This window comes from Microplitis demolitor, chromosome 5 (assembly GCF_026212275.2).
Source record: "Microplitis demolitor isolate Queensland-Clemson2020A chromosome 5, iyMicDemo2.1a, whole genome shotgun sequence".
Lineage (NCBI taxonomy): Eukaryota > Metazoa > Arthropoda > Insecta > Hymenoptera > Braconidae > Microplitis > Microplitis demolitor.
In genome coordinates this window covers 19,723,334-19,750,568 of record NC_068549.1, presented here as the reverse complement: position 1 = coordinate 19,750,568, position 27,235 = coordinate 19,723,334, and the positions used below count along the sequence as shown (strand labels likewise).

At 27.6% G+C, this 27,235-nt stretch overlaps 1 protein-coding gene across 6 annotated transcripts; it reads right to left on the bottom strand.

Annotated features, from left to right (window-relative positions):
- Positions 1–1,060: 1,060 nt before the first annotated feature.
- LOC103579497 (uncharacterized) lies at positions 1,061–25,576 on the bottom strand. 6 transcript variants are annotated; one of them, XM_014441455.2, is made up of 15 exons: positions 25,117–25,548; positions 22,972–23,513; positions 20,380–20,450; positions 14,512–14,609; positions 14,303–14,426; positions 13,978–14,209; positions 11,887–12,420; positions 11,155–11,667; positions 10,465–10,908; positions 9,092–9,240; positions 8,201–8,838; positions 7,733–7,920; positions 7,001–7,167; positions 3,887–4,128; positions 2,228–2,311 (listed from the first exon to the last, which is right to left on the bottom strand). In XM_014441455.2, the coding sequence occupies exons 2-14, from the start codon at positions 23,156–23,158 to the stop codon at positions 3,934–3,936; spliced, it is 3,540 nt and encodes a 1,179-aa protein (XP_014296941.1). In that variant the 5' UTR covers positions 23,159–23,513; positions 25,117–25,548; the 3' UTR covers positions 2,228–2,311; positions 3,887–3,933. The 6 variants fall into 6 exon arrangements, with proteins under 6 accessions (XP_014296939.1, XP_014296936.1, XP_008559134.1 ...); XM_014441453.2 differs by lacking the exon at positions 3,887–4,128 and having other exon boundaries at positions 1,061–2,311; positions 25,517–25,576; XM_014441450.2 differs by lacking the exon at positions 3,887–4,128 and having other exon boundaries at positions 1,061–2,311; positions 25,117–25,547.
- Positions 25,577–27,235: the final 1,659 nt, after the last annotated feature.

The window sequence follows — 27,235 nt, the reverse complement described above, 5'->3', positions numbered from 1 at the left end:
GTTACATGAGTATGTGTTAAACGTAAGAATTTTTCCAAGAATTCGGGAAAAATTATGATGGTCGAAAGTATTTTTAACACTTTTTATAGGTTAGTTTGAGAATAACATTTGAAAAGTGTTATTTTTGATTAAAATAACATTTTTGTGTGTTAAAAAATCGATTGATTAAATCTGGTCGGACAAGATAGTAAGAGGGTGTTAAATTAACACTTGAAAGTATTAAAAGTTTAGGTGTTGAATTGATACTCGAAAATGTTAAAAATTCAAGTGTTGAATTAACCTTCGAAAGTGTCACGATTTCAAGCGTTAACTAACACTTAAAGGTGTTCAATTTTCGAGTGTTAAATTAACAATTGAAAGTGTTACAATTTCAAGTGTTATGAATTTAAGTGTTGAATTAATGCTTAAAAATGTTAACAATTCAAGGGTTAATTTAATACCCGAAAGTGTTATTAATTTGAGTGTTAAATGAACACTTAAAAGTGTTAAAAATTTAGGTGTTGAATTGTTGCTCGAAAATATTAAAAATTTAAGTCTTTAATTAATATCCGAAAGTTTTAAAAATTCCAGTGTTGAATTAACCTTCAAAAGTGTTACAATTTCAAGTGCTGAATCAACACTTGAAAGTGTTCAAATTTCAAGCGGTAAATTAACGCTTGAAAGTCTTAAGAATTCGAATGAATTAATACTTGTAAATGTTACAATTTCAAGCGTTGAATCAACACTTGAAAGTGTTCAAATTTTAAGTGTTAAATTAACACTTGAAAGTGTTACAATTTCAAGTGTTATGAATTTAAGTGGTGAATTAATGCTTAAAAGTGTTGTTAATTTGAGTGTTAAAGTAATACTTGAGTGTATTAAAATTCAAGTGTTAAATTAATACTCAAAAGTGTTAAAACTTCAAGTGTGGAATTTTCTAACACTCACTTTTTTTACAGTTTAGCGAATCCTTTTTTACTATTATATATATATATATATACATATATATATATATATATATATATATATATATATATATATATATATATATATATATATATATATATATATCATTGTTATTATTTACACTATCGTTTATGATTAATATCGATATTTCTACTTTAAATATCTTAATAATATCATTTTTTGATATATTTCTTTCTAAATATCATTTTGATAAATATATTGTCTTACTCAATAGAAAACTGCCTAACTCCATATTTTAGAGAAAGTAACGTTTTTGAATTTCTTATTAGGTTTACACTCTTTAAAATTTTTAAGTAACAAATTTAAGTCACCCAAAAACAACCTAACCCCAAAAAAATGTAATTTGACCCGATACGTCAAAAAATATAATTTGTTTTTAATGACAATACTTAAAGTTTTAAACTCAACTCAAATTTTCTATAACCCGTCAATTAAAATATCGTAGAAAGTAAATAACTTGAACTAATAATTAATCAATTACTTCACGACCAATGTCAGCAAAATTAAATATTCAAAAAAAATATAAAGTTTTCGAAACACACTTAAAATAGAAATATCAATATATTAAAATAACAAAACTCTCATATACACAATTAACAAATTAGCACCATATATCTATACAAATAAAATTTAAAAAAAAAAAACGAGTAAATTTATTCTCTTCTTAAAAAAAAAAAAAGTTAACATTAAAATTAAAATTATGTACAATAGCCAAATTGGAATAATAAAAGTCCATGGAATTTGAAATTATAAAAATAAATAAAATAGTAATAATAAACTGTGAAAATACTGGGGTAGTGGGGGTTAATTATTTAGGTTTTTGATTTCCATAATCAACATAAACGCGAACGACCTCGCCGCTGTATTTTCGTTGACTTGGCATGAAATAAAAGTCAGGTTGTTGACCCGATTGTGAATTACCATTAGCATTATTATTACTCTTACGATTATTTCTACGGTCTTGAGTGTAATAACTGAGTTGTGGTGGTGGCGATGGTTGTCTAGTACCCGGAGCACGAGGCAAACTATAAGTTGCTCGTGGTGTAGATGACATTTGATGAGTATGATGGTGGCTGTTGCTATTATTACTACTGTTGTTATTATGGTTGTGATTATGATTATGATTATGACCATTGCTGCTGCTACTCAATCGATGTTTTTCCATCATATTTTTTCCACCAGCTGACATAGTTATTGCGCCGTCTGTTACGTCTCTTGTTCTCGGAGGATTAGATACCGGAGGCGGTGGTACTTTTTCTTCAGTCTCAAAGGCTTCGAAACCAAAATTTGTCTTGGCACCCGTTGAATAATCTTTCCACATATTATTCGTGATCAAACGCTCCTGCTGTAACAAACAAATGAAAAATATTCTAGCTATTTATAAAAATATATATAGTCTTGCGCGGAAAAATTTTTTTATTAATGTTGTTTTTAGAGAACTAAAAAAATTTATTTAAAAAACCGCGAAAATTTTTTAAATATTAATGAAAATTCTTGCGACTGATATTTGACATTTTTTTAGACATCTAAGCAATTCAATTTACATTTAAATTTTTGGTAATTTAAATTTTCGAAAATTGAACTTTAGATAATTAAATTCATGAATTTTTAACTTTTATTAAATCAAATTTTTAATAAAAATTGAATTTTACAAATTCAAAAAAAAAAAATTGAGTTATACATTTTTTCAAGTATAGAAAATTACAAAAAGTAAATGAAAATTTATTGAAAAAAAAAATTTAAAAAAAACCGCGAAAATATTAAAAATATTAATGACTAATTATCGGGTTTGATATTTGAAATTTTTTTAGTCATCTAAGCAATGAAATTCATATTTAAATTTTTCGTAATTTAAATTTTCAAAAATTGAACTTTAGATAATTAAATTTATGAATTTTTAATTTTTATTAAATCATATTTTTAATAAAAATTGAATTTTACAAATTCAAAAAAAAAAAAAAAAATTGAGTTTCATATTTTTTCAAGTAAGGTAAAAGCCTCTATACCCGCTCACTTTTCATTGAAGTGAGAATTGAATCACTCAATACAAATTAATAAATAAAATGAAAAATCATATTTTTTTTTATAGTTATTTTTTGAAGTTTCGAGTATTAGAATACAATTCAAGTTTGAAGAATAATGTCGATAATTAATTATTATTAATTCTTTAAATAAGGTCCTTGAGTGTACCCATAGTCGCTCACTAAAAGTTGTCATGTACCATTACTCGATCAACACATGGCCCCATAGTCGCTCAAAGACAATATCAATTAAACTATCATAAGTTTATTGATTCGGAAAATAATTTATAAATTATACTACTTTATTCTTTCACAATATAAAATTTCATGAATTTTAAAAATTTATTTAATAAGATATAGTTATAACAATTCTTAAAAAATTTGACGTAATCTAAATTTAATCTAACGAATGAACGTTAAAGTAAAAAATGCCGGCTATGCGCGATTTTGAAAACAGTCATTTAATTTAACTTTATAATCTATTATAAAATAATTTGATACGTCATATTTAAATATATTTAGATTCACAAATAATTATTTATCAATAATAATATTTTTAGTTGTAATTTTTTTTTATAAAAATTATAAAAAAACGCCTTAAACAGTTAAAGTGAGCGACTAATAATACTAAGCGGGTATAGGGACTTTACCTTATAAAAAATTACAAAATATCTGAAAATTTACTGAAAAAATAAAATTTCTGGATTCTGTAAAAATTCTAATAATTGTTTCTGCGCAGGACTTAAATATTTTTTTCACCCATATACATTACAAATAATATTAATAACAATTAACCACAACAATAGTAACTAAAATGTAAAGTAAGAGAACGAAAAGAATGAAAACAGGATGGATAGATAAAGAAGAGAAAGTAAAGACTAAAAGCACATAGCGAGTACCTGAAGGAAATGAAAGCAATAATTCATTAGATACGTGGACTATCAATTTAATGTGGGACAGTTCGATGCATATTTGATGACGTATAGTGATGATTAGGTCGAGGCTGTTGTCGATGACGGTGATGTTGATGATAATGATGGTAATGATGATCATTGTATTGATGTGATCGCATCATCACGGATGTACCATTAATTGGATCAGCCGGGGTAGAAGAAGATACCAAAGGCAGTGAGTACACCCTCTAATACAATACCAGCGGTAGTCAGGAAGAGCGCGGGTCATGCAACAACAACAAGCAAAGCAATACAATCGATTTCAAGTATATCAATAGTACGTACTACCCATGTTAAAAAAAATTCCGTCGAAAAAGATTCAAAAAAGTTCAACATGTGGAAATTTTAAATTTGGGACAGATTAGAATTTCAAGTAGAACTTTTTTAATTTTTATAGTAAAAGAAAAAAAAATTTTATCTAGGATTTTATATCAGCAAATTTTGAGTCAAAAAAGAACGTTGTCAAAAAGTATTTTTAATACATTTTACACTTGTTCCAAAAAAGTTTTTATTAGAAATCAGCCGTGAAAAAAAAAATTCCTTTCAAAAAGATTATAAAAAACTTCGAAATTTGAGACAGAGTAGAACTTTTGTGAATACCCTAGTGAAAAAAAGTCTCTAGGACTTTATAGGAGCGAATTATGAATCAAAAAATAATATTCTGAAAATTTTTTTACTGCATTTTGCCCTGGTTTTGAAAAAGTTCAAAAACTAATTTTGAATTTTTTATGAAAGTTTTTTGAATTTTATCAGGCTTCGGTTTCTAATAACTTTTCGAAATTAGGGTAAAATGTATTAAAAATATATTTTCAGACACATGTATCAAAAACATTTTTTTTTACTCAAAATTCGCTTTTATAAAGTCGCAGATAAACTTTTTTTTTATTATCAAAATTAAAGAAGTTCAAAAAAAGTTCTATTTGTCTCAAATTTCGAAATTCCACATCGAACTTTTTTAAAATCTTTTTAAACGGGCGATAGCACGTCAAAAATCAAAAAACGTTCATAAAAAGTTCAAAATTTGAGATTTTTGAATTTTTAAAAAACTAGGGTAAAATGTAAAAATACGATTTTAAAAATTTCTTGTAAAAACGTTCTTTTTTGACTCAAAATTTGTTTATATAAAATCCTAAACTTTTTTTTACCATCAAAATTACGAAAGTTCAAAAAAATTTCTACTTAAAATTCAAATTTATCTAAAATTTAAAATCCCCACACATCGAACTTTTTTGGAATCTTTTTAAAGCGAATTTTTTTTACACGTGACCGGTTTAGTTTCTATTTAAAAAAAAAACATCAAGGATACGAATAATTTATTATTTAAAAAATAAAAATATATAAATTTATTTACCGCAACATACTTTTCGAGTGGTTTTTATATTTATATTTCCATTTAAATAATTGGTTAATTTGTGGCTATCAGATGAACCTCTGGAGACGTGATATAAAAAATTTATATACATATTTTTCTAATTTATTTATTAAAACCTTTGATGTTAAATATTCTGAAAGGTATTTGAGCATCCGAAGCTTTTAAATCCGTGACTTTAATTTTAAAGTCAGAACTTCATCAATTATTTAAATGTAAATTTATGCTTTTAATTCCGAGACCGGCATATTAATTTTTTTATTTATTTCACATTCACATTCTCCTTTTTTAATTTTTTTTTTTTTTGTTTATTTCATTATAGTTCAAAGAATATTTTAATTATTGCATTATAAAATTTAAAAACCCGCGGTGATAAACGAAATTAGTTTATATGGCAAGACAGGTACGCGTATGAGAATATTGAAGATGTGGAAAAATACAGCAAGTGCCCAAGGTACTAATTGTTATTTATTTATAATAATAATTTAGTTATTTAATTAGTTACAGAATGTTTGAGTAGAGTGAATATACCAAAAATTAATTATTATTTACATTTCCTCTAGATTATTATTCATTTATTTAAAGAGCCTCGAGTAGTTATTATTTATAAATAGTTTTAAAAAATTGATAATTTAATAATTTACAATCCTGAAGTGGACAATAAACAATTTTCGGATTTTTCATCAATAAATCAATTAAAAAAAAAAAATAAAAAAATGCACATGTAGAAAATTTAAAAAACTAAAGGTGCAATTTTTGAAAATATTTTTTTTTTCATAATTTCTCCTTTTTAAAAGTCAAAAAGTTATCAGACGTCAATTAACTTCAATATTAAAAGTTAATGACAATAAAGTTAGCAGACATTTAAAAATTTTTTGATTTTTAAAAATAAATATTAAAAACATATTTTGAAAAATTGCACATATAGCTTATAAAATTTTCGACATGTGCATTTTTTTAGAAATATTTTTTTTTTATTATTTATCTGTTAAAAAATTTTTTTTTCAATTTCAAATGTCTGCTAATCTTCCTATTATTAAAAGTTATTAGACAATCAAATCAAAATTTTCGGATTTTTTTTTTTTCAACACTAATTACAAAAAAAAAAAAAACTAAAAAAATGCACATGTAGAAAATTTTAAAAAATAAAGGTGCAATTTTTGAAAATATTTTTTTTTTTCATAATTTCTCCTTTTTAAAAGTCAAAAAGTTATCAGAAGTCCAGTATTAAAAGTTACTAGACAATAAAAAATTTTCGGATTTTTTTTTTTCAGCATTTCAATTACAAAAAAAAAAAAACTAAAAAAATGCACTTGTAGAAAATTAAAAAATCTACAGGTGCAATTTTTTAAAATCTTTTTTTTTTTTTTAATTTGTTGTTTTTAAAAAAAATCAAAAAATTATTAAACGTCGTCTAACCAGTATCGTGAATATTTGCATGTGTAAATATGATTTTTACGTAAGCGAATCAACTGGGACCGAGTAAGCATTAGCAGAACACATTTAATTGCTTCGTGATTGAGTTGCGCAATAAAATAAATTTAATTCTTAACCACAACTATTTTACTATTCGAGGCGCTTTTTAAATTTACAAAATAAATATTAGCGGTTACTGTTGATCGGTTTCTGCTATTCGAGTATTGATTATTCACCCTAACTAAACAAACAAAAAATATAATACAATTGTTTACCTTAGTCATTCTTTTACGAGTTGCTTTGTAAAGAGTACAAATGGCTTGTAATAATGCTAATGCTATCAAAGCAGCAATACATCCAATAACAAGGTAAAGTTTTGTTGTGCCGAGTAACAAATCATTTGATTGCATATTTCTTTCTTTGTCTTCGCTCAATTCGTATCCTATTGATTTAACAAAAAAAAAAAAAATAAAAAAAATACCAACTAATAAATACATTAAAATAATTACAGTCGGACCTCGTTATAAGACTCATTCGGGCTGTAGGGGAAAAAATTCTTAAAATTGAGGCTGCCAATAGACAATTTAAAAAAACCAAAAAAATGCACATGTAGAAAATTGAAAAAACTACAAGTGCATTTTTTTCAAATATTTTTTTTTTATAATTTATAGTTTAAAAAAAAAATTCAAAAATTTTTAGACTTTTTTAAATTTTTAGAGAAATTAAAAATTATAATTAAATAGAGTAAATAATTTAAAAATAATATTTAGAAAAAATGCACTTATAAATTTCAAAATTTTTTAAATGCCCATTTTTTTCAAATTTTATTTTATTAATTATTTATTCTATTTATTAATAATTTTAAATGCCTGATGTCTGCTACACCCACACTCATAGCAAACATTATGTTAGTCTTATAGCGAGGTTTCGAGAGGAAGAGTCTTATAACGCGTAGTCTTATAACGAGGTCCGACTGTATTTTTAGTTGAAAAAATAAATTGACTCACCTATTGGAGGTTTGACTACAAGATAACTTGGATCAACGCGAAGAGATCCTATTTTTCCTGTTAATACAGCTTCTTTCAAAACTTGTTCAATTAGCATCAAAGTTTCACTTGGTTTAAAAGGTCGTTCTTTATCAATATTTTTATCAATAATTACATTCATTTTTGCAATTATTCCATTGTCGTCATTTCTGTAAAAATAATTTATATTTTAATTTCGATCAAAAACTCCAATTAAAAATTTGTAATCATATTCAATTCGAAGTTTCCGATTGAAAATCAATCGATTTCAATAAATAAACAATAATTTTACTTTTAAATTATTTTCCAATCGAATCCAATTCAAATTTTTCTATCGAATCCAACTATATTTTAATCAGTGCGAGGGCGCTTCAAGCGAATTCTGATTAAAACCAATGAAAGATCGGCTAACCTTCAATTTTTAAATAAAGGTAAAAAAAAAAACTATACCTTTTAAGTTCACTGAGTTGTGTTGCATAAAACCCGGGAATTTTGTTTTTTAAAGTCGGTTCAAAATCTCCCGAAATTCTATTGGAGGTTATTTCAAATTCCTGTGTCCCAAATTGTGAAGTTTTGAAACCGTCGCCAACATTAACGAGTTTAACCTCAACTTCGTAATCAATTCCCGGAGGTACTGAAGTCATTTTGTCATCATCATCATCAGGCTCTTCAATGCCACATGATTTAATGCAAATGCGCTCTGATGAAACGATTGGAACTCGCGTATGTTTTCTTATTTTCTTATTAACAGCATTGAATATTCCGCCTTTCACAGGGAACATCATATAGAGACAATGGTCATCCGTAAATGAGAAATCTTTAGTGTCTTTAGTGGCGCGTTTCCGGGAGAACATTAGAGTCGTTACGCCATTTTCAATATTACCACTTATATTGTAAATATCTTGGGAAGGATCTAAAAGTGGTAGACTGTAACCACTTATCCAGGTATCCATAACAAATGCTCTTCCATTTGTTTTATCAACCCATCCTAATATAGCATCCGTTTGTGTCATTTTGTCATCCTCTGAAAATCCGATTCCCGTCCAGGTATCCGTGTTTTTAGTTTTTATTGTAAATGTTATTTGATCCTGCACCATAAAAAAATATATCTAATTATTTATATACATAATCAGCAAACCCATAAATAAGTATAAATATATTTTATTTATAATTTATGGATATATTTTTACGTAAAAAAAAATAAAAGTCATTTTCTGCCGCAAAAACCCGAATAATGAAAGTTGTTTTCCTCAACGGACGAGTATTAATGGTGGTAATGGCAAAAAGAGAAAGCAAAAATGTGTATATATATATATGTTTAAGTATCAAGATATTCCTCACCTTCCTTGTCTTGTAACTCCACCGAATGTAATACTCGCAGGTGAAATTTTTTACGTTACAACTTCTTGGATATTTCCATTCTCCGCCGCAATTTCCACTTTCAAGCGGAATAGGTCCGCCTAATTCATCTTTACTTCTGGTTTTCTCATCTAGGGAAAGAAAAAAATTGTGTAATTATTAGGGGGCGAAAATTTTGAATTTACGAATTATTCGTATCGAAAACTTCGAAATTTTTTGAGTTATTCGTAAAGTCTCTAATTATTGGAAAGTTTACAAATAATTTGAAAACTTTTTTTTAAACGACTTGAAATTTTAATATTTTTTTGAATAATTCAAATTTTTGTTAGAAGTAAATAGAACTCATACACGAAAAATTGAATATTTGAAAACTGATCAAAATTTCCTTGATTTGAATTGAGGAATTTAAAAAGTTACAGGCAATTAGAAAATTTTCGGATAATTTGAAAAATTTTTTTTTGAACGACTTGAAATTTTAATATTTTTAAAAAAATTCGAAATTTTGTCAGAAGTAAATAGAACTCATACACGAAAAATTGAATATTTGAAAACTGATCAAAATTTCTTTGATTCGAATCGAATAATTTGAAAAGTTTCAAATTATCCGTAACTTTTTGAAGACACGAATCTACGAATTAATTATTTTTGGTTAAATTAAAAACTAAGCCCTCCATTAAATACAAAAATGGAATATTTGAAAGATGATTAGAATTTCCTCAATTCGAGTCGAGTAATTTTTAAAGTTAAAAATAATTCGAAAACTTTAGAATAATTTTTAATTCCGAATTATTCGTAAACTCTCTAATCATTGGAAAATAGACAAATAATTCGAAAATTTTTTTTAGAGTGACTTGAAAATTTCAATAATTTTTGAAAAATTTAAATTTTTGTCAAAAGTAAATAAAACTCAGGCACGAAAAATTGAATATTTGAACGCTAATAAACATTTCCTTGATTCGAATCGAGTAATTTGAAAAGTTACAATTAATTCAAAAATTTTTGAAGAATTCAGAAATCGACAAACAATTCTAAATGTTTCAAATTATTTGAAAAATTTCAAATTATGCGTAACTTTTTGAAGTCAAATTAAATCAAAATTAAATATTTGAAAGTTGATCAGAAAAATTACAAATAATTTGAAAATTTTTGAATAATTTGAAAATTGACAAATTATGCGTAACTTTTTGAAGTCAAATTAAATCAAAATTGAATATTTGAAAGTTGATCAGAAAAATTACAAATAATTTGAAAATTTTTGAATAATTTGAAAATTGAAAAATAATTTAAAAAGTTTGACACATCTCTAATAATTGTCTCAAGTAAACTCATAATTTTATAAAAATAACAAAATTTACCAAAAAAGTTAAAAGTTGCCACGCCTCGTTGATTTTTGTGGCCGTGATACTTGAGCTCGTCAGTCTTGTAGAAATCCTTGACACTGACCTTGCTCTTTTCGACACCACTGGGAGGCTGGTGGATATAATTACCCTTCTGTTGTCCTCTGGCCCAAATAACCTGCATATCGCCATCAACTATTTCATGATCAGTCAGCTCATTGGTTGTTAACTTGCGTCTAAACATAATCGTCGTGACGCCATCCTTCTCATATCCCATCGCAGCAGTCAAGCTGTCCTTCCCTCCCCAAAACGCGTCATTACGCGGAGTAGAACGATCGCGGGTGTAATAATCACCGATCCTGTGGGTATTCTCTCTGGCCATTCCAATTATCATGTCCGTGCAGTCCATCGGATTAAAGTCGTGTTTCGGTGTGTATTCATGAACTTCCGGTCTCACTGGTGCTATCATTACATTTTAATAAATATATTTAATTGTTATTATAGACAATACTAGTAAATATTTTTCACTTTGTTGTAAACTAAAAGCGCTACTTTACAGCTATTTTGTTAGTATTGCATTAACTTTTTATTTATTTATATGTAATTACTATAATTATGTTAAATTACTACTACTTTACTATGAAATAAATAATTTATACAATTATTATTATTTACTAAATACTATTTACTTCCTTACTAAAATTTTACCTTTTGTTGCGCCTGATTTGGTGCTAATTTCAGAATCTTCATTTTCTGACTTGGAACTTGATTGTAAATTAGGTTCAGGTTCTGGTTCAGGTTCTGGATGTGGTTCAGGTAAAGATTTAGGTTCTGGTTCGGGCTCAGGATGTGGTTCTGGTTCTGGATGTGGTTCAGGTAAAGATTTAGGTTCTGGTTCAGGCTCAGGATGTGGTTCTGGTTCTGGATGTGGTTCTGGTAATGATTTAGGTTCGGGTTCAGGTTCAGGTGATGGTTCGGGTTCAGGTTTAGGTTCTACATTAGATGTTGATTTTAATTTTGATTCTGAAATTGATTTAGGTTCAGGTTCAGGTGATGGTTCGGGCACAGGTGATGGTTCAGGTACAGATTTAGGTTCAGGTTCGGGTGCAGGTTCGGGTTCAGGTGAAGGTTCAGGTTCTGGAAGTGGTTCGGATATATTGGGTTTAGTTTTTGATTTCGGTTCAGGCTCAGAAGCTGGTTCTGGTTCACTGGTAGGCTCTCCTGTGCAACAAAGCAATAACAACATGCAACTATTTTACCAACACCGTGCTCATCTATTAATAATTTAAAAATAATAATAATCTAAAGTAAGTGAATACTGCTAAAAAAAAATAATATGTTACAACTGCAACAACTTTACAAAAAATATATTTTTTTAATATAATACTTGATACTGCATTAGGATATTAACTAGAATAAAAATAATATTTATATACATACCGGCAGTTGGCGCAGGAGTTCCGAACTCAGGTGACCGTTTCTTACGTCCTTGCTGGGTGCTAACTTGATAAGTAACACTTGTTTGAACAGTTACATCATTGTTATTTGTTCTCGAGGTAACGGACAATTCAGAACGAGGGGATTTGGGAGATCGTCTTTTAGCAGCAGACTTTGATGATGGCTCAGCGGTTTGTTCACCGGTAAGCGCACCGTGAGTCGGTTCAGGTTTCGGCTCAGCGGAATTATCTGAGCGTGAATTATTTTTTGCTAAAGTAACTTGAGATTTTGGCTCAGGATGAGGCAATGGCTCAGCCTGGACGTAATTCTTGCCGTGAATTTCAGGGAACGCACGACACGATGGCGTTAAACTGCTTGGACGCCAGCCAACTCCAACCCACGATGTGTCATTAACTATCATTACACCTTCTAATTCTTTTGAGTCCTTGAGTATTCGCCAATAAAAGACAAAGTCTTCTGAGAAACGTATCATTGTATGTCCCTGTAGGTCTATTTCAGTAGACTTAATTGCTGATCCTGTAAATTATATTTTGAAATATATGTAAATTTTTAAATTATAATAAATAAGAAAATTTTAATAATAATAATAATAATAATAATAATAATAATAATAATTATTATTATTATTATTATTATTATTATTATTATTAATAATAATAGTTATTATTGAAACCCATGTAAGGATTTCCTACAGGAAACTCTACAGAGATTTCTTATAGGACTCATACAGACATTTTCTATAGAAAACCATATAGGGCTTTTCTATAGGAAACTATTCAGAGATTTCCTATAAGAAGCTATACAAAGATTTCTTATAGGAAATCATACAGAAATTTTTTTATAGGATACCATGCAAGAATTTCCTACAGGGAACCATACTAGGATTTCCTTATAGGAAACCATACAGGGATTACTTATAGGAAACCGTAAAAAAATTTCTTACAGGAAACCATATTGTAATTTCCTATAAAAAAATATACAAAGATTTTCTAAAGGAAACCATACAGAGATTTCCTACAAGAAACCGAACAGAAATTTTATAGGAAACCATACATAAATTTCTTACAGGAAACCATACTGTAATTTCCTATAAAAAAATATACAAAGATTTTCTAAAGGAAACCATACAGAGATTTCCTACAAAAAACCGAACAGAAATTTCTTATAGGAAACCATACATAAATTTCTTACAGGAAACCATACATAAATTTCTTACAGGAAACCATACTGTAATTTCCTATAAAAAAATATACAGAGATTTTCTAAAGGAAACCATACAGAGATTTCCTACAAGAAACCGAACAGAAATTTCTTATAGGAAACCATACATAAATTTCTTACAGGAAACCATACTGTAATTTCCTATAAAAAAATATACAGAGATTTTCTAAAGGAAACCATACAGAGATTTCCTACAAGAAACCGAACAGAAATTTCTTATAGGAAACCATACATAAATTTCTTACAGGAAACCATACTGTAATTTCCTATAAAAAAATATACAGAGATTTTCTAAAGGAAACCATACAGAGATTTCCTACAAGAAACCGAACAGAAATTTCTTATAGGAAACCATACATAAATTTCTTACAGGAAACCATACTGTAATTTCCTATAAAAAAATATACAGAGATTTTCTAAAGGAAACCATACAGAGATTTCCTACAAGAAACCGAACAGAAATTTTATAGGAAACCATACATAAATTTCTTACAGAAAACCATACTGTAATTTCCTATAAAAAAATATACAGAGATTTTCTAAAGGAAACCATACAGAGATTTCCTACAAGAAACCGAACAGAAATTTTTTATAGGAAACCATACATAAATTTCTCACAGGAAATCATATTGGAATCTTTATAAAAAACTATACAGAGATTCCTCATCGGAAACCATACAACGTCTTCCTATAAGAAACCATATAAAGGACCCATCTAGGCTCTTTCCTATATGGATTTTTACAAGAAAATAATTATAATAATAATTATTATCACCATCATTATAATAATAATAACAAAAATAAAAATAATAATATTGTAAGAGTATAAAATTATGAGAAATAGAAACTCACTCTTAGCGCAACCTGGCCCAAACCACCCAACATTGCAATAACAATGTTTCGTGGGAAATGTTGTACCACCATTGTCAACACAAGTGCCCTGATTTCCGCAGTCCGAATCATCAAGACAATCTTCCCTAAATTCACACCTTGGCCCGTGGTAAAATCGGTCACATCTACATCTACCAACCAACGATCTCCCATGCCCGCTGCAATCTTCCCGATATGTTTTCCTATCTAATATCTATAATAATATTTATTTATGCACCTATATAGTTACTTTTTATTTTAATTATCAATAATAATAATAAATTAAAATATTGCGTACGGTACTTACATCAATGTCAGCACAAGACCAAAACCTGTAACTGGACCCCCACTCTTCGGCCTCACGAAGAAGCCGGATTGTGCAATCGGTGCAGGTGAAATTCTGTGGCAATTCAACTGGGTAATGCTGTGCCCTGAGGTCATTTTAATATTTTTCATTAATAATTCATTTTATTATTTATCATAACAAATTTATATTATTAATTTCAAAAAACCTACGTAGCGTCATCTTCAACGAATTCACTCTGCTTCGTCACAGGAGTGAGATCGACAAGCGGACGATCAAGTGCATCAAGAATTTGTAATCTAAATCCTCCCTAAAAAAAAAATAATTAATAACTTAATTAATTAATTTAAAAAATGGATAATGAGGATAAATTAAAATATTAATTAGATATGGAGTATATCAAATGTATCACATGAGTTTTCGTAGCCGGCTTTCACCTGAATTCCATCGAGGTGATATAGTCTTAGTTGACATGCCCAATACTTTTACCACGACAGGTATTTACTACAGCCAGTCAGCAGTTGAGTATCTTATTGCCAACCTTTAGTTGTTATGTTGTTTGTATATATTTATTGACAACAGTTAATAAATAATCATTACAATCTATTTACTGGTGTCGATATAGAAATCATTTTGTTCTTTTATACAATGTAAAAATTTGCAGAGTGAACGTGGATTAATTATGTATAGGAGTCAATGCGAAGCAGATTTTTTATTTTAGTTCCTGCGGAGTAAATTTACTCTGGGAGTTTATTTTAATTTTTAAATTTTGAATCGGAGTGAAGGTGGGTTGAAATAAAATCTAGATCACTGGGCGGGAAAAACAAATTTTTTGTTTACTCCGAATGCGGAAAGATTTTTTTTAATCTGGAACTCCGAGTAAAATAACGGAGTAAATTTTAATTTAAATAAAATCCAACACTTTTTATTTACTCCGTATCTGGAGTTATTTTTTTTACTCCAGAACTTCGAATGTTGGAGTAAATTCAGATAAAAATAAAATTCAGAACACTCCGCTTAAAAAACTCATTTACTCCGTTTAAGCAGTGATTTTTTTACTCCAGAACTAATTAGAGTGACGGAGTAAATTCGGATTTAAATAAAATAAATAACTTCTTATTTACTCCGTATGCGAAGAGATTTTTTTTACTCCGGAACTCCGAGTAAAATGACGGAGTAAATTTTAATTTAAATCAAATTTAAAACTTTTTATTTACTCCGTATCTGGAGTTATTTTTTTACTCCAGAACTCTGAATGTTGGAGTAAATTCAGATAAAAATAAAATTCAGAACACTTCGCTTAAAAAACTCCTTATTTACTCCGTTTAAGCAGTGATTTTTTTACTCCAGAACTAATTAGAGTGACGGAGTAAATTCGGATTTAAATAAAATAAATAACTTCTTATTTACTCCGTATGCGAAGAGATTTTTTTTACTCCGGAACTCCGAGTAAAATGACAGAGTAAATTCGGATTTAAATAAACTAAATAACTTCTTATTTACTCCGTATGCGAAGAGATTTTTTTTACTCCGGAACTCCGAGTAAAATGACGGAGTAAATTTGAATTTAAATAAAATTTAAAACTTTTTATTTACTCCGTTTCCGGAGTTAAATTTTTTACTCCGAAACTTCAAGAAGAGTCTCGGAGTAAATTCAGATATAAATAAAATCCAGAACACTCCGCTTAAAAAACTCCTTATTTACTCCGTATGAGCAGTAATTTTTTTTTACTCCGGAACTAAGTAGAGTGACGGAGTAAATTTGGATTTAAATAAAATCCAAATAACTCAACAGAAAAAATACTTTCTATTTACTTAATTTGCGGAGTCATTTTTTTACTCCGGAACTCCGAGTGCCGGAGTAAATTCAAATAAAAATAAAACCCAAATCTCTCGGCTAAAAAAAACTTCTTATTTACTCCATATGCAAACTGATTTTTTTTACTCCAGAACTCTGGGTTACAGAGTAAATTTGAATTCAAATAAAATCCAGATCACTCCGAATTCGCTCCCATTTTTTTCCCACGTAAGAAAATAAAAAAAAAACTCCATACAATGAGAAAAAAGTAAATAAAAAAATTGTCAATTATCCCAATGACAATACCCGAGATGCGGACAAAAAATAAAAAGGAGAAAGTAGCCTACAATTTCTCTCAGCGTCAGTTATTATTTCAAAAGTAATAAATTGATTTACCCGTCAAATGACAATATAAATAAGCGCACTCAATACTTGTTTACTAAAAAAAAAAAAATAATTATTATTACTAATTTACTATGCAAAATTTCCAAGGCTGCAAGTGCAATAACTGATGATCATTGAATCGTCACTCCTTGTAGGCGGTAACGATTATATGTAATGTCAAAGATATAACGGACATGCAGCGAACATTGCACTCTGTCCCTCCTGGTTAGTTAGACTATTAAAACGCATAATTTTCGTAACGGACAAGAGAAGCACCGACTCCGGACACCGATGGAATGTGGAATGAAGGTCAGCATTAAGATTTCCGCATTCACGCGCAATCAACCCAATACTATTTGCATTCAAAAATGGATACCATTTTTTTTAATGGGTGCCTAGTTTTCTTTCTCTTTTTTTATCATATAAATTAATTAGATTTATTTAATTTTATTTTTTTTTTTAAGACAGGAGATTTAATTCAATAGACATGTGGATGATTAAACTGTTGGCTTTGCTTGATACCTGGGTACGTCACACTAATTTGAGGTCATAACGGCTCTTACAATTGAGTATCGGGTATGTCTCACACGATACCAACCAACATCCACGTGTTGTCAGCATCTGAATATCAATGTCAACTTTTTTTATTATATCTTTAATTCAAAATGTTAATACAAAAACTCTTATACAATTACTGTAGAGATCAAAAGTTTATAGTTTTTTTTTTTTTTTTTTTTTTTTTTTTTTTTTTTTACTATTAATAGACTTGACTTTACTTTTGATGTCTTACAATATGAAAATAATAATAATTTTTTAAAAATAAAATTTTTGAAAAAAAAAAAAAATAAAATTTCATTTTTGAAAAATTTTTAAGTTGTAAAATTTTTACCGTATTTTTTTAATAAAAATTTTTGATTTTTTTTTTTAGTAACATTAATATTTTTTTTTTATGAAAAATAAATTTTTTTAGTATTAAAAATTTTTTGAATATGAAATGATAAATTTTTGAAAAAATTTTAAGTTTTGATTTTGAAACCGAAAATTTATTATGGGAAATATTAAATAAATTTGGTGATAATTTTGATGATAATGAGGAGTAACAGACAATTTTTTAATTAAAAAAAAAAAAATTTTTAATTCTGCTTTTTTTAAAAAATTATAATTTGTAATTTGCTTAAAAATTTCAAAAATTTTCAAGCGTCCGCTAATTAATTCACTAATTTTATCATACAAATCGATAAATGATTCTAAATACTTGTTTTAAATTCCGTATTATTTTTTATTTTATGACAAAATATAAAAAATATGAATTTTTAGAATTTTTAAACCCGAAAATCGAGAAGTGTGGTGAATAATTACCATAAATTTTTGTGAATATTATAGACTGCAATAATGTAAGTATGTATTTAACATAAATTTTATATATACATATATTTTTTTTCCATCCGCCGTGAAGAAGAATTTAAAGAAAAAATACCGTTTTTATTTTTTACGATAAAAAATAGGTGGAGCCGTGATTATATAGCAGTACCCGACAATTAGCTCCAAAAAGTATCAAGGAGAAACGTCATCTATCCTCTTTCTCACACTCCAAAAGATGAATGTAACTTTGCTGCACATACAATTTATGAGAATTTTTTAAAAATATTTCTCTAATTGTTAGGAATTTTTTTTAGATCAGAATTTAATTAAATTACGTCTTCTACATTAAGCAAAAAAATTTATCAAATAGTTGATAATTTCTAGGCTGAATTATTTTCAACAATAAGATATTTCATATATTTGTTTTTTCACGGTAGAAATTAATTGTCAAATAAATTTAAAATTTAATTCCAATTTACAATAAATTTATTTAAAATACCAAAAATTATTTGAGTCAAGCTGATGTTCATTCATTTTTTGAACCGTGAAAAATAAGTCATATTCCTTATATATAATATATATTAAAATTTACCATATATGGTGCATATATGACTGATTTTCATACATGGCCATTTTTTATATATTTATCATGGAAGATAAATTTGTCTTTAGCCAAAAAAGTACTTTTAGTACTAAGCAATGAATTCCTTGCGAATTTCCACTTTAAGTAATTTTTTGGATGCTTTCCTTCCTGTTTTAAGTTTGGTCGACAGCATAATAAAAATTCGTAGGTTTCGAGCCAACATTTTTCTCCATACAGGGCTAATAAATATGATCGTTGATTTAAAACTTCATATGGACAAATTTCAAGTCAAACCAGATAATTTTTGAACCATACGGCTGCCTAATTTCAAAACACAGTAAGTGAAAAATTTTTCAAAATCGACTTTTTAGTATTTTTAGTTCCAGTAGAGTTTTGTGAACTGATTCTATACATATTTCAAAAATTTTATTTTTGTCAGTTAATTTTTTTTTGAAATTGGGCAGCCGCATAATTCTACACCATTTTTTCTTCCTAATACAAAAATTTCAAATTTAAGATTTTTGAACTTTTTTACAACGATGAAAAATAGAGAAAAAATAGATTTTGAAAACCGCGTAAAAAAAAAATTTTATCCAATTCAAAACTCGTCTACGTCACATTCTAAATAACCCATAAGTTCTACTATTAAAAATCCCAAATTAAAAAAAAAGTTAAACTTGAAATCTTGAATTCTCAAAATTACAACTTCTACACGGAAAGAATCTTCCAATAAAATTTACCCTGGAATTTTGAATAAACCTGGGTCAAAAATAAAATAAATACAGAAAGAATGAAAACAGATTCCTTTTGTTTGATTTTTTAAAAAAAATTACTCGAAATTGGGTGTTTTTACCCCATAATTAAAGACTATCTAGAAACGGACGAGTGAATATTCACGCAGGCCCAGTTCTACTCACAATTAATAAAGCAAATTTATCAAATAATTTTACACTATGAAAAATTCCCATTAAATTTTACTATGGGTGCATTGTAACCCCGGACCATAAGAAAACTGGAACAAAATTTACAAGTGTCCCATAGTAAACGTATGCGCATAGGTCCCAATTATGTCTGCGCATACGTTTACTATGGGACACTTGTAAATTTTGTACCAGTTTTCTTATGGTCCAGTGTTACAATACCCCCATAGTAAAATTTTATAGAAATTTTTCACAGTGTACCCATGTTCAAATCAAACTTGTCATCATTTTTTTGACACCCACACATACATATATATAAACCATTGAATAATTAAAAATCGCGCCTTATAAAAGCGTCCTAATAACTTTAACCAACATAATGATACAATAATCTCTTGCCTACGTATTTTTGAGTGATGCAACATCAATACTCGGGTACGCACAATGTATATAACTAAGCGTCAACCTGAATGTCTATTACCTTGGCTAATTTCGCAACCGTCATACATACAATCATATTTTCATCCACACTAATAGTATCTGTATACACATATACAATAAATAAATCTGTGTGTTTAAGTCTCGGACAGTGGTATAGAGGATACCAACGATAATCGACGACTACTCAATCGTTGCCTACTCAACAGTGAGCACGTTCGCTAAATACCTCAAGAGTCTTTCGTGAATAATTCAAAATTTTGCCTTGAGAAGAAAACGCGTGTAGGCCACATCCACTTAAATGTCTACTGTATGGAATAATATTCATATATAAACATATATACTTATAATATATAAATATAAATCCAGTCTATCTTCATCTTTATTTTGCGCTTGCTCATTCTCTTTTTACAATAGTGTCGTAATACTGTCAAGGAATCTCCATATAAACTTGATGCCTGTGCTACGCTACATACAAATAATAATATATCGCCTTTCCCTGTATTTTATAGCTCGCAATATATATATTTTCTTATATATATCTATGTATACATATATATTTATTATTTTTTTAAATTGAATAAAATAAACTTACTCGGTGCGGATAAGCCAGATGCCAGGATACGTTGAATTGACTGCCGGACAATAAACTTGTTTTTATGTCTCCTGAAATTAAAATTATTGAGATATTAATTTTTTTTTTTTTTTTTTTTTTTTTTTTTTTTTTTTGTGGAGGAAAATCGGTTATTTTTATTTATAAATTTTATAGCATGGAATAAATAAAATTGAATGGGTGAAGGTTTGATTTATCGTCGAAAGCAGCATCACGCTAAATAATTTAAATGAAGTAAACGTAAACTCCGGAAGTCGAGCACGCGATCGGCCGATCGTTCCGTTCGGCGATTCTTTACACTTTCTGGTCTTAGTACATCTAATTTTAATAATATTATTTTATTTACTTTATTAATTTTTAATAAATTTTTTTGAAATTACTCTATTGAAATTATTTAAAAAAAAAAACAGGGTAAAAAATTTTGAGTAAAGAAAATGGTCCCGAGAAATTTACACGCATGGAAAAAAAAGATTTCTTGGGGCAGGAAGAATTTTCTTTGTGAAATGAAAAGCAAAAGTTTCTTAGTCTTAAGAAAATTTTTTTAGTTCTAAGACATTTTTTTTTTGACTCAAAAAAATTTTCATTTTGAATTTTGAATGCAGAAAATTTTTTTGAAAACCTCAATTTTCTTGAATAAAGTAGAAATTTCTGACCAAAGAAATTCTGGAGGCTCAAGAAAATCTTGACTTGGTTTTCGAAAACATTTGTGTGCCAAAAAATTTTCTTGATTCAAGTTAACTTTTTTTGCGTAGGAAATAACAAATTTCTTAGGACGAGTAAAAATTTTTGGCTTCAAAAAAACTTTTTTTTTCCTTTCAGTCTGTTCGGTGTAAAATTTTAAGTGGTATACTTTTAACACCAGAGTGTGTTTTCTTTTACACCATTCGGTGTTGAGATTTCAAATATTGTACGATAATATAATTTTTGGTGAAAAATTGAATACGGTGTCGAAGTAATCGAGAATTTGAAATAAAGAAATAAATTTACACAATTGGTGGTGTTAACCTTCTAATTTACGGTCCAAAATTTAACACCGTGCATCGAATAACATTTACACGAGTGTTAAAAATTTTAACACCAAATTATTCGCATCAGCGAATTCAAAATTTTTGACCATAAATTTGAAAAATTCAAAAGCGCGCCCGTCAAATGTTCATGTAATTTTGAATAATTAATTAATTGTTGTTAATTACTGAATCGCGTATTTTGAAGCTAAAAAAAATTTTTATCTGTCTAATTAACACGAAATTTTTTTTTAATAATAATTTAGTCATTATCAAAATTAATTTTTTAAATAATTACTCGGATAATTTTTTATTTGCCCATTGGAATGGATTTTACTCCGCGCGGGAATTTAATTCAATATTTAAACTTCGGATTAAAATAAAATTCATAAAAAAAACTCCTTATTTACTTCGTATGCAGACTAATTTTTTTGAAACTCCAAAACTTCGAGTGACGGAATAAATTCAAATTCAAATTCAAATAAAATCCATATTCACTTCAATCTTTTACGTGTCAGTATAAAATGAAAAAAGTATAGAATTATTGTGAAAATTACTAATAATGTAGAAACTTTTTATATATCCATTCAATACAATTTACAATGCATAGTAATTTGAGCCAAATATAGAAAATTTCATTTTAGAAATTTCCATTAATTGCATAGTAAAATTTACTACATTAAATTACAATATTCAGTAAAACATTTTTAAAAAAACTATTTTTCAAGGAACAATGAAAAATTTGTATGCAGAAATCTTGTTTAGCGTTAATACGTCACGTGACGCTTCTTTCTAACCTATCACCTCCCGAATGAACGGAAAGAGCCGAATATTCACGAACAACCACGAACTATAGATTTTTTTTTAAATTACTATGATGCATAGTAAAAACTCCATAAGAATTTAAATTTCAAAGTTCCCGCTAATAAATGGCGCGAAAATTTTATTAATTTTGAATGAAGTATTAAAAATATACGAAGTTTTTAGATAAATAATGAATATTAAAATTCTCTATGCTCTACAATTTCCGAGTAATTTTTACTGTGAAAATTATGAGTGCAAAAAACAAAATTGTTTTGTTTGTTTAAAATGATTGTTTGGAATGCACATTTACAAAGTGAACTAGGGATAATCCATGGAATGCTATACTCTCAACATAACAGCAAGATTGCCCGAACGGGTGAAAGTCGACTCTCTCGATTGGACGTGAGCCTAAATTCCTCCACCCATTCTCTTTTTTATAAAACATATATATATATATAAATAAAAATATATAAGTCAAATAAATAATGTTTTAGTTCTACGGTATTTTCGGCATTACAAACATTTATAAAAAAAAAAAAAAATTAAATTAACAGCTAACAAAAATTAATGAATAAATACAGGTTTTAATATTTAGGTAAACCGGTCTCTGTTTCTTTTCTTTTTTTTCCAACATTTTCTTTTTTTTCCATCATCTCCCATCGTCTATCTCACGGGCCCAATGAATATAAAATTATAACTAAATTATTCACACGAACATATATAAGTATATATATGTATTATGTATAATATGCACATATATACAAACCTCGTGGCATTCCACAGGGTCCAGGAGTTCTTGCGCTGTCTAGGAAGTCGAGGTCGTACTTCCGTGCTCGTGGGAAGGTAAGAGCAACGTGGCCATTGGCGTCACTGATAAATAATGAAATAAAGAGGAGCAGAATCTCTGTTAGCAGCAGGAGCCGCATCGATATCGGCATCGGCCTTCGAAACATTTCAGGATAATACTAGCCTGTATGCTTATGAAATCGTTATATCGAACGGCCGTCCGTTAAATGCCAACCCACGGTAACGCATCCACCTTTGTTGACTTTTATTTATTATTATTATTATTATTATTATGGTTATTATATTATTTACTATATACACAAGTATGGACGAATACTTAATATATTTATTTAATATTCAATGAATGAAAGTTAGTCATTTAAATACTATATCCTCATTACTCATTAGTAATACTAAATTAAATCTTTAAATAGCAATCCGTCGTTTAAATTTTAATCGCGTTTATTATTTTTTTTTATACCCACAAGTCGCTACCGGAAGTTATGTCCGTGCAATGATTTTCTGAAATAGAAAAGTTTTTTAAATTACAATATATCCGTTTCAAATTATTTCTATTGAATGATTTTACAAACTCATAAATAAATAATTATACTTATATATGTATATATATGTATATATTTATACAGAAAAAAAAGATTTCTCGGCGCAAAAAATATTTTGCATTTTAAATCAGACAAAAATTTTTTTAGGACTAGAAAAAATTTCTTAGCTCAAGAATTTTTTTTCTTGCCTTAAAAAATCATTTCTTACTTCAAGAAAATTTTTGTCTACAATTTATGACGCAAAAAATTTCTTAGGTCAAGTGAATATTTTTTTGAAATAAGAAATTATTTTTTGAAACGAGAAAAATCATTTCTTACTTCAAGAAAATTTTTTTTTCATCTCAAGAAAATTTTTGTCTACAATTTATGACGCAAAAAATTTCTTAGGTCAAGTGAATATTTTTTTGAAACAATAAATTATTTTTTGAAACGAGAAAAATCATTTCTTACTTCAAGAAATTTTTTTTTCCATCTCAAGAAAATTTTTATCTTCAATTTATGACGCAAAAAATTTCTTAGGTCAAGTGAATATTTTTTTGAAACAAGAAATTATTTTTTGAGACGAGAAAAATCATTTCTTACTTCAAGAAAATTTTTGTTTTCAATTTAAAATGCAAAAAAATTTCTTTAGTCAAGTAAAAATTTTCTCAAGATAAGTAAAAATTTATTTCTCCAAAAAAAACCTTTTTTTCTGTATATATATATATATACAAATATTTAAATTATATTTTGTTCTGAACAAAAAATTTTTTCGAGTAATCATACGATTTTAAAATTATCGTAAAAATTTAAAAGATAAGATCAGTGATTAACTTTTAAATTACAACCGAAAGTAATAGAAAACAATTAGATAATAACTATATACAGTTTTACTTTCAAATCCACGCGATGTGTAATGTGTGTCTAATCAATGGATCATAATCTCATGTGTGTTCACACATTTTAAAATAATGAATAAAATTATTTCAATATAAAATAAATAAATAATTACATAATTTACCTCACAAATATAGGGGAGCCTGGGGCACGAAGGCCCCCCTGGGGCATAAAGGCCCTCTTCAAAAATTAGGTAAAATTTTTTTTTTTTATTTTCCGTCAAAGTATGACCTTCATAATGTTTTTAGTATATTTTAAGTCAATACGTGATATGAGGGGCAAAACGGACAACTCGAAAAAAACATTATAAAGAAAAAATTATTTTTTTTTTATTTTCCGTCAAGTTAATTTTTTCGTGACAATTTTTTTTTTAATGGTCCATTTTACCTCATACATCACATACTGGCCTAAAACGTCATAAAAACATTATAAAGGTCATAACTTAACGGCAAATAAAAAAAAAATTTTTGTTGATAATTTTTTGGAGAGGAGGCCTTCGTGCCCCAGAAAAAAAACAAATTTTTTTTTCGATTTTTTGCAAAATTTCTACTTATTCTTTCGATATCGACGGAAAATAAGTGAATTTTATGGTTAAAAGCCACAAAAAGAAAAAACCGGCTTAAGGGGGCCTTCGTGCCCCAGGCTCCCCTATGCAACTATTTGAAAAAAATTGTTGTTTAAAGTACCAGTGCGTCATCTTTATATTAAACCATATTATCACACAAAAAATAAAAATATTCCACGTATGAAAAATGAAAAAATCACTTGCAAGATGCATTTACTTTCGTCATAGTTACTGACTAAAATAATACTGCGCACTTAAATAATATTTTGTTAATGACCAATTATCTTTTTTTTTACTATCCTTGTTTTTAATAATATTTAGCTCACGCGCACTTTCAGCAACAGACGTAAATGTGACGAGGCCAAGTCCCGGACTGGTCCCAACTTTAACACCTTTACCTTTACGCGAATATATTAAATTGGTGAAACAACTCGCGGATAAAACTCGCGTTTAGCTGTTGATCGTTCAACGTCTTATAGCATACAGGTAAGCAACCAAGGAGTTTGCTCAGGTATCCTCACCTTCTCACAAGACAACACCACAATAGTATACAGTAGTACAAGAAGTTGGTAGAGAGAAATAACTTAGTGATCAGTAAGTTAAGTCCCCACTTATTCTATGTCTTACCGGCCTTTCTTCACGATATTAACAACTACCTCCCCCTCCTATACTTTTCTTGTATTACTTTACCTTTTATTTATACTATCTGCTATGTACTCTTCTTATTCTACCGTGTGATTCACACAAATCCACGTTTACATTACCTATTATTTTTTTTAAATTACACTACTACTTTACGATAAGTATATATATACATATATACATACTTATATGCGGTATTGTTTTCGATTGTAAATATTAACTCTCAAGAAATAAAAATGTATGATCCGATGATGAAATACAGGTGAAATTATAACAATATTACGTAGGATAATTAATTTTATTATTTTTTTTTTCCATGTATTCTTTTTAAAGATAATCAGAATCTTAATCTTAAGAAGTTAAAATCAAGACTTGGTTTTTTTTAAATTACACTGCAGAGAAAGCAAAATTTTTCGTTGTGAATTTTCCTGTCGTGATGATAATCAGTGGCATTGTCCCTAATAGGGATTGCTTTCGCTGATGTTTCTGTCATTAGACAGCATGTAATTTTATACAAATTTGTTTAAAAAATAAAAACATTTGAAAGTTGTTTAAATGACCATTTGTAAATTATACGATTTTTTATTTGAGAAAGTCGCTTATTTTATTTATTATTGTTTTTTTTTTTTTTTTTATTTATGTTTGCAATGATAATTTATGACAATATGTTGTGATAACACTTATTTTTGTTTAGAGCGACTGTCAAGTTAAGGTAAAATCCTGTAAATCCCACGGGAGATTGCGCGCGAAATTATTTTGATTTGAATTTTCTACTTTAACGACTCGCGGTTTATTATCAAGTGACTGTACGGTAAATTTTATTTTCATCGGCGGTTGGAAATTAATTTCCTGTAATTATTTTATCTTTTTTTATCCAAAATAAAAAATATATAAATATTACGTAAGAAAAGTAAATATTTATTTTTATTAGTTTACTATTTAAATAGATAACGAGATTTAAGTACACAATGATCTCATTAAATAATAAAAATATATGATGACAAATTTTATTTTTTTTAATTAAATTTTTTGTAAAAATTAAAATTAAATAATTTATTTATTTTGAAAAAATTAAAATTTGAATTTTTTTGTTTTTACTCCGAACTTTAATTTTAATTATTAGAGAATAAAAAAAAATTACATTGAATTTTTGTAGAAAAAATATGTAAGGTAATGAAAAGTATAAGTTAAAGTACAAGGTAAGTTTATGAAAATAAAAAAAAAAATTTTTTTATTGTGTTTATGTAAATTAATTCTATTTTTCTTCTTTTTTTGTAATACTTCATACTTTAACCTCATGTATACATTTAAATTTTATGTAGACAGAAAAAAAAGGATTTCTTGGTGTAAGAAAAATTTTTTATTATGAAATGAAAACAAAAATTTTCTTAGGTCTGAAAAAAATTTCTCGCTCTAAAAAATTTTCCTGTTCAAGTCGCAAAGTAAAAAAAAATTTTCTTAGGCTCAAAGAAAATTCTTAGGGCAAGAAATTTTTCCTCCCTAAGAAAATTTTCGTTTTCAGTTCTTAATAAAAACAAAAATTTCTCGCTTTGAAAAAATTTTCCCGTTCAATCCGTAATGAAAACAAAAATTTTCTT

Excerpts from the sequence above, each read along its gene's own strand:
- LOC103579497 (XM_014441453.2), bottom strand. The coding sequence starts at position 23,158 with ATGTTTCGAAGGCCGATGCCGATATCGATGCGGCTCCTGCTGCTAACA. Across the intron at positions 20,451-22,971 it reads ACCCTGTGGAATGCCACGAG|GAGACATAAAAACAAGTTTA; the intron begins GTTTGTATATAT and ends TTTTAATTTCAG. Across the intron at positions 7,921-8,200 it reads CAACTCAGTGAACTTAAAAG|AAATGACGACAATGGAATAA; the intron begins GTATAGTTTTTT and ends TTATTTTTACAG.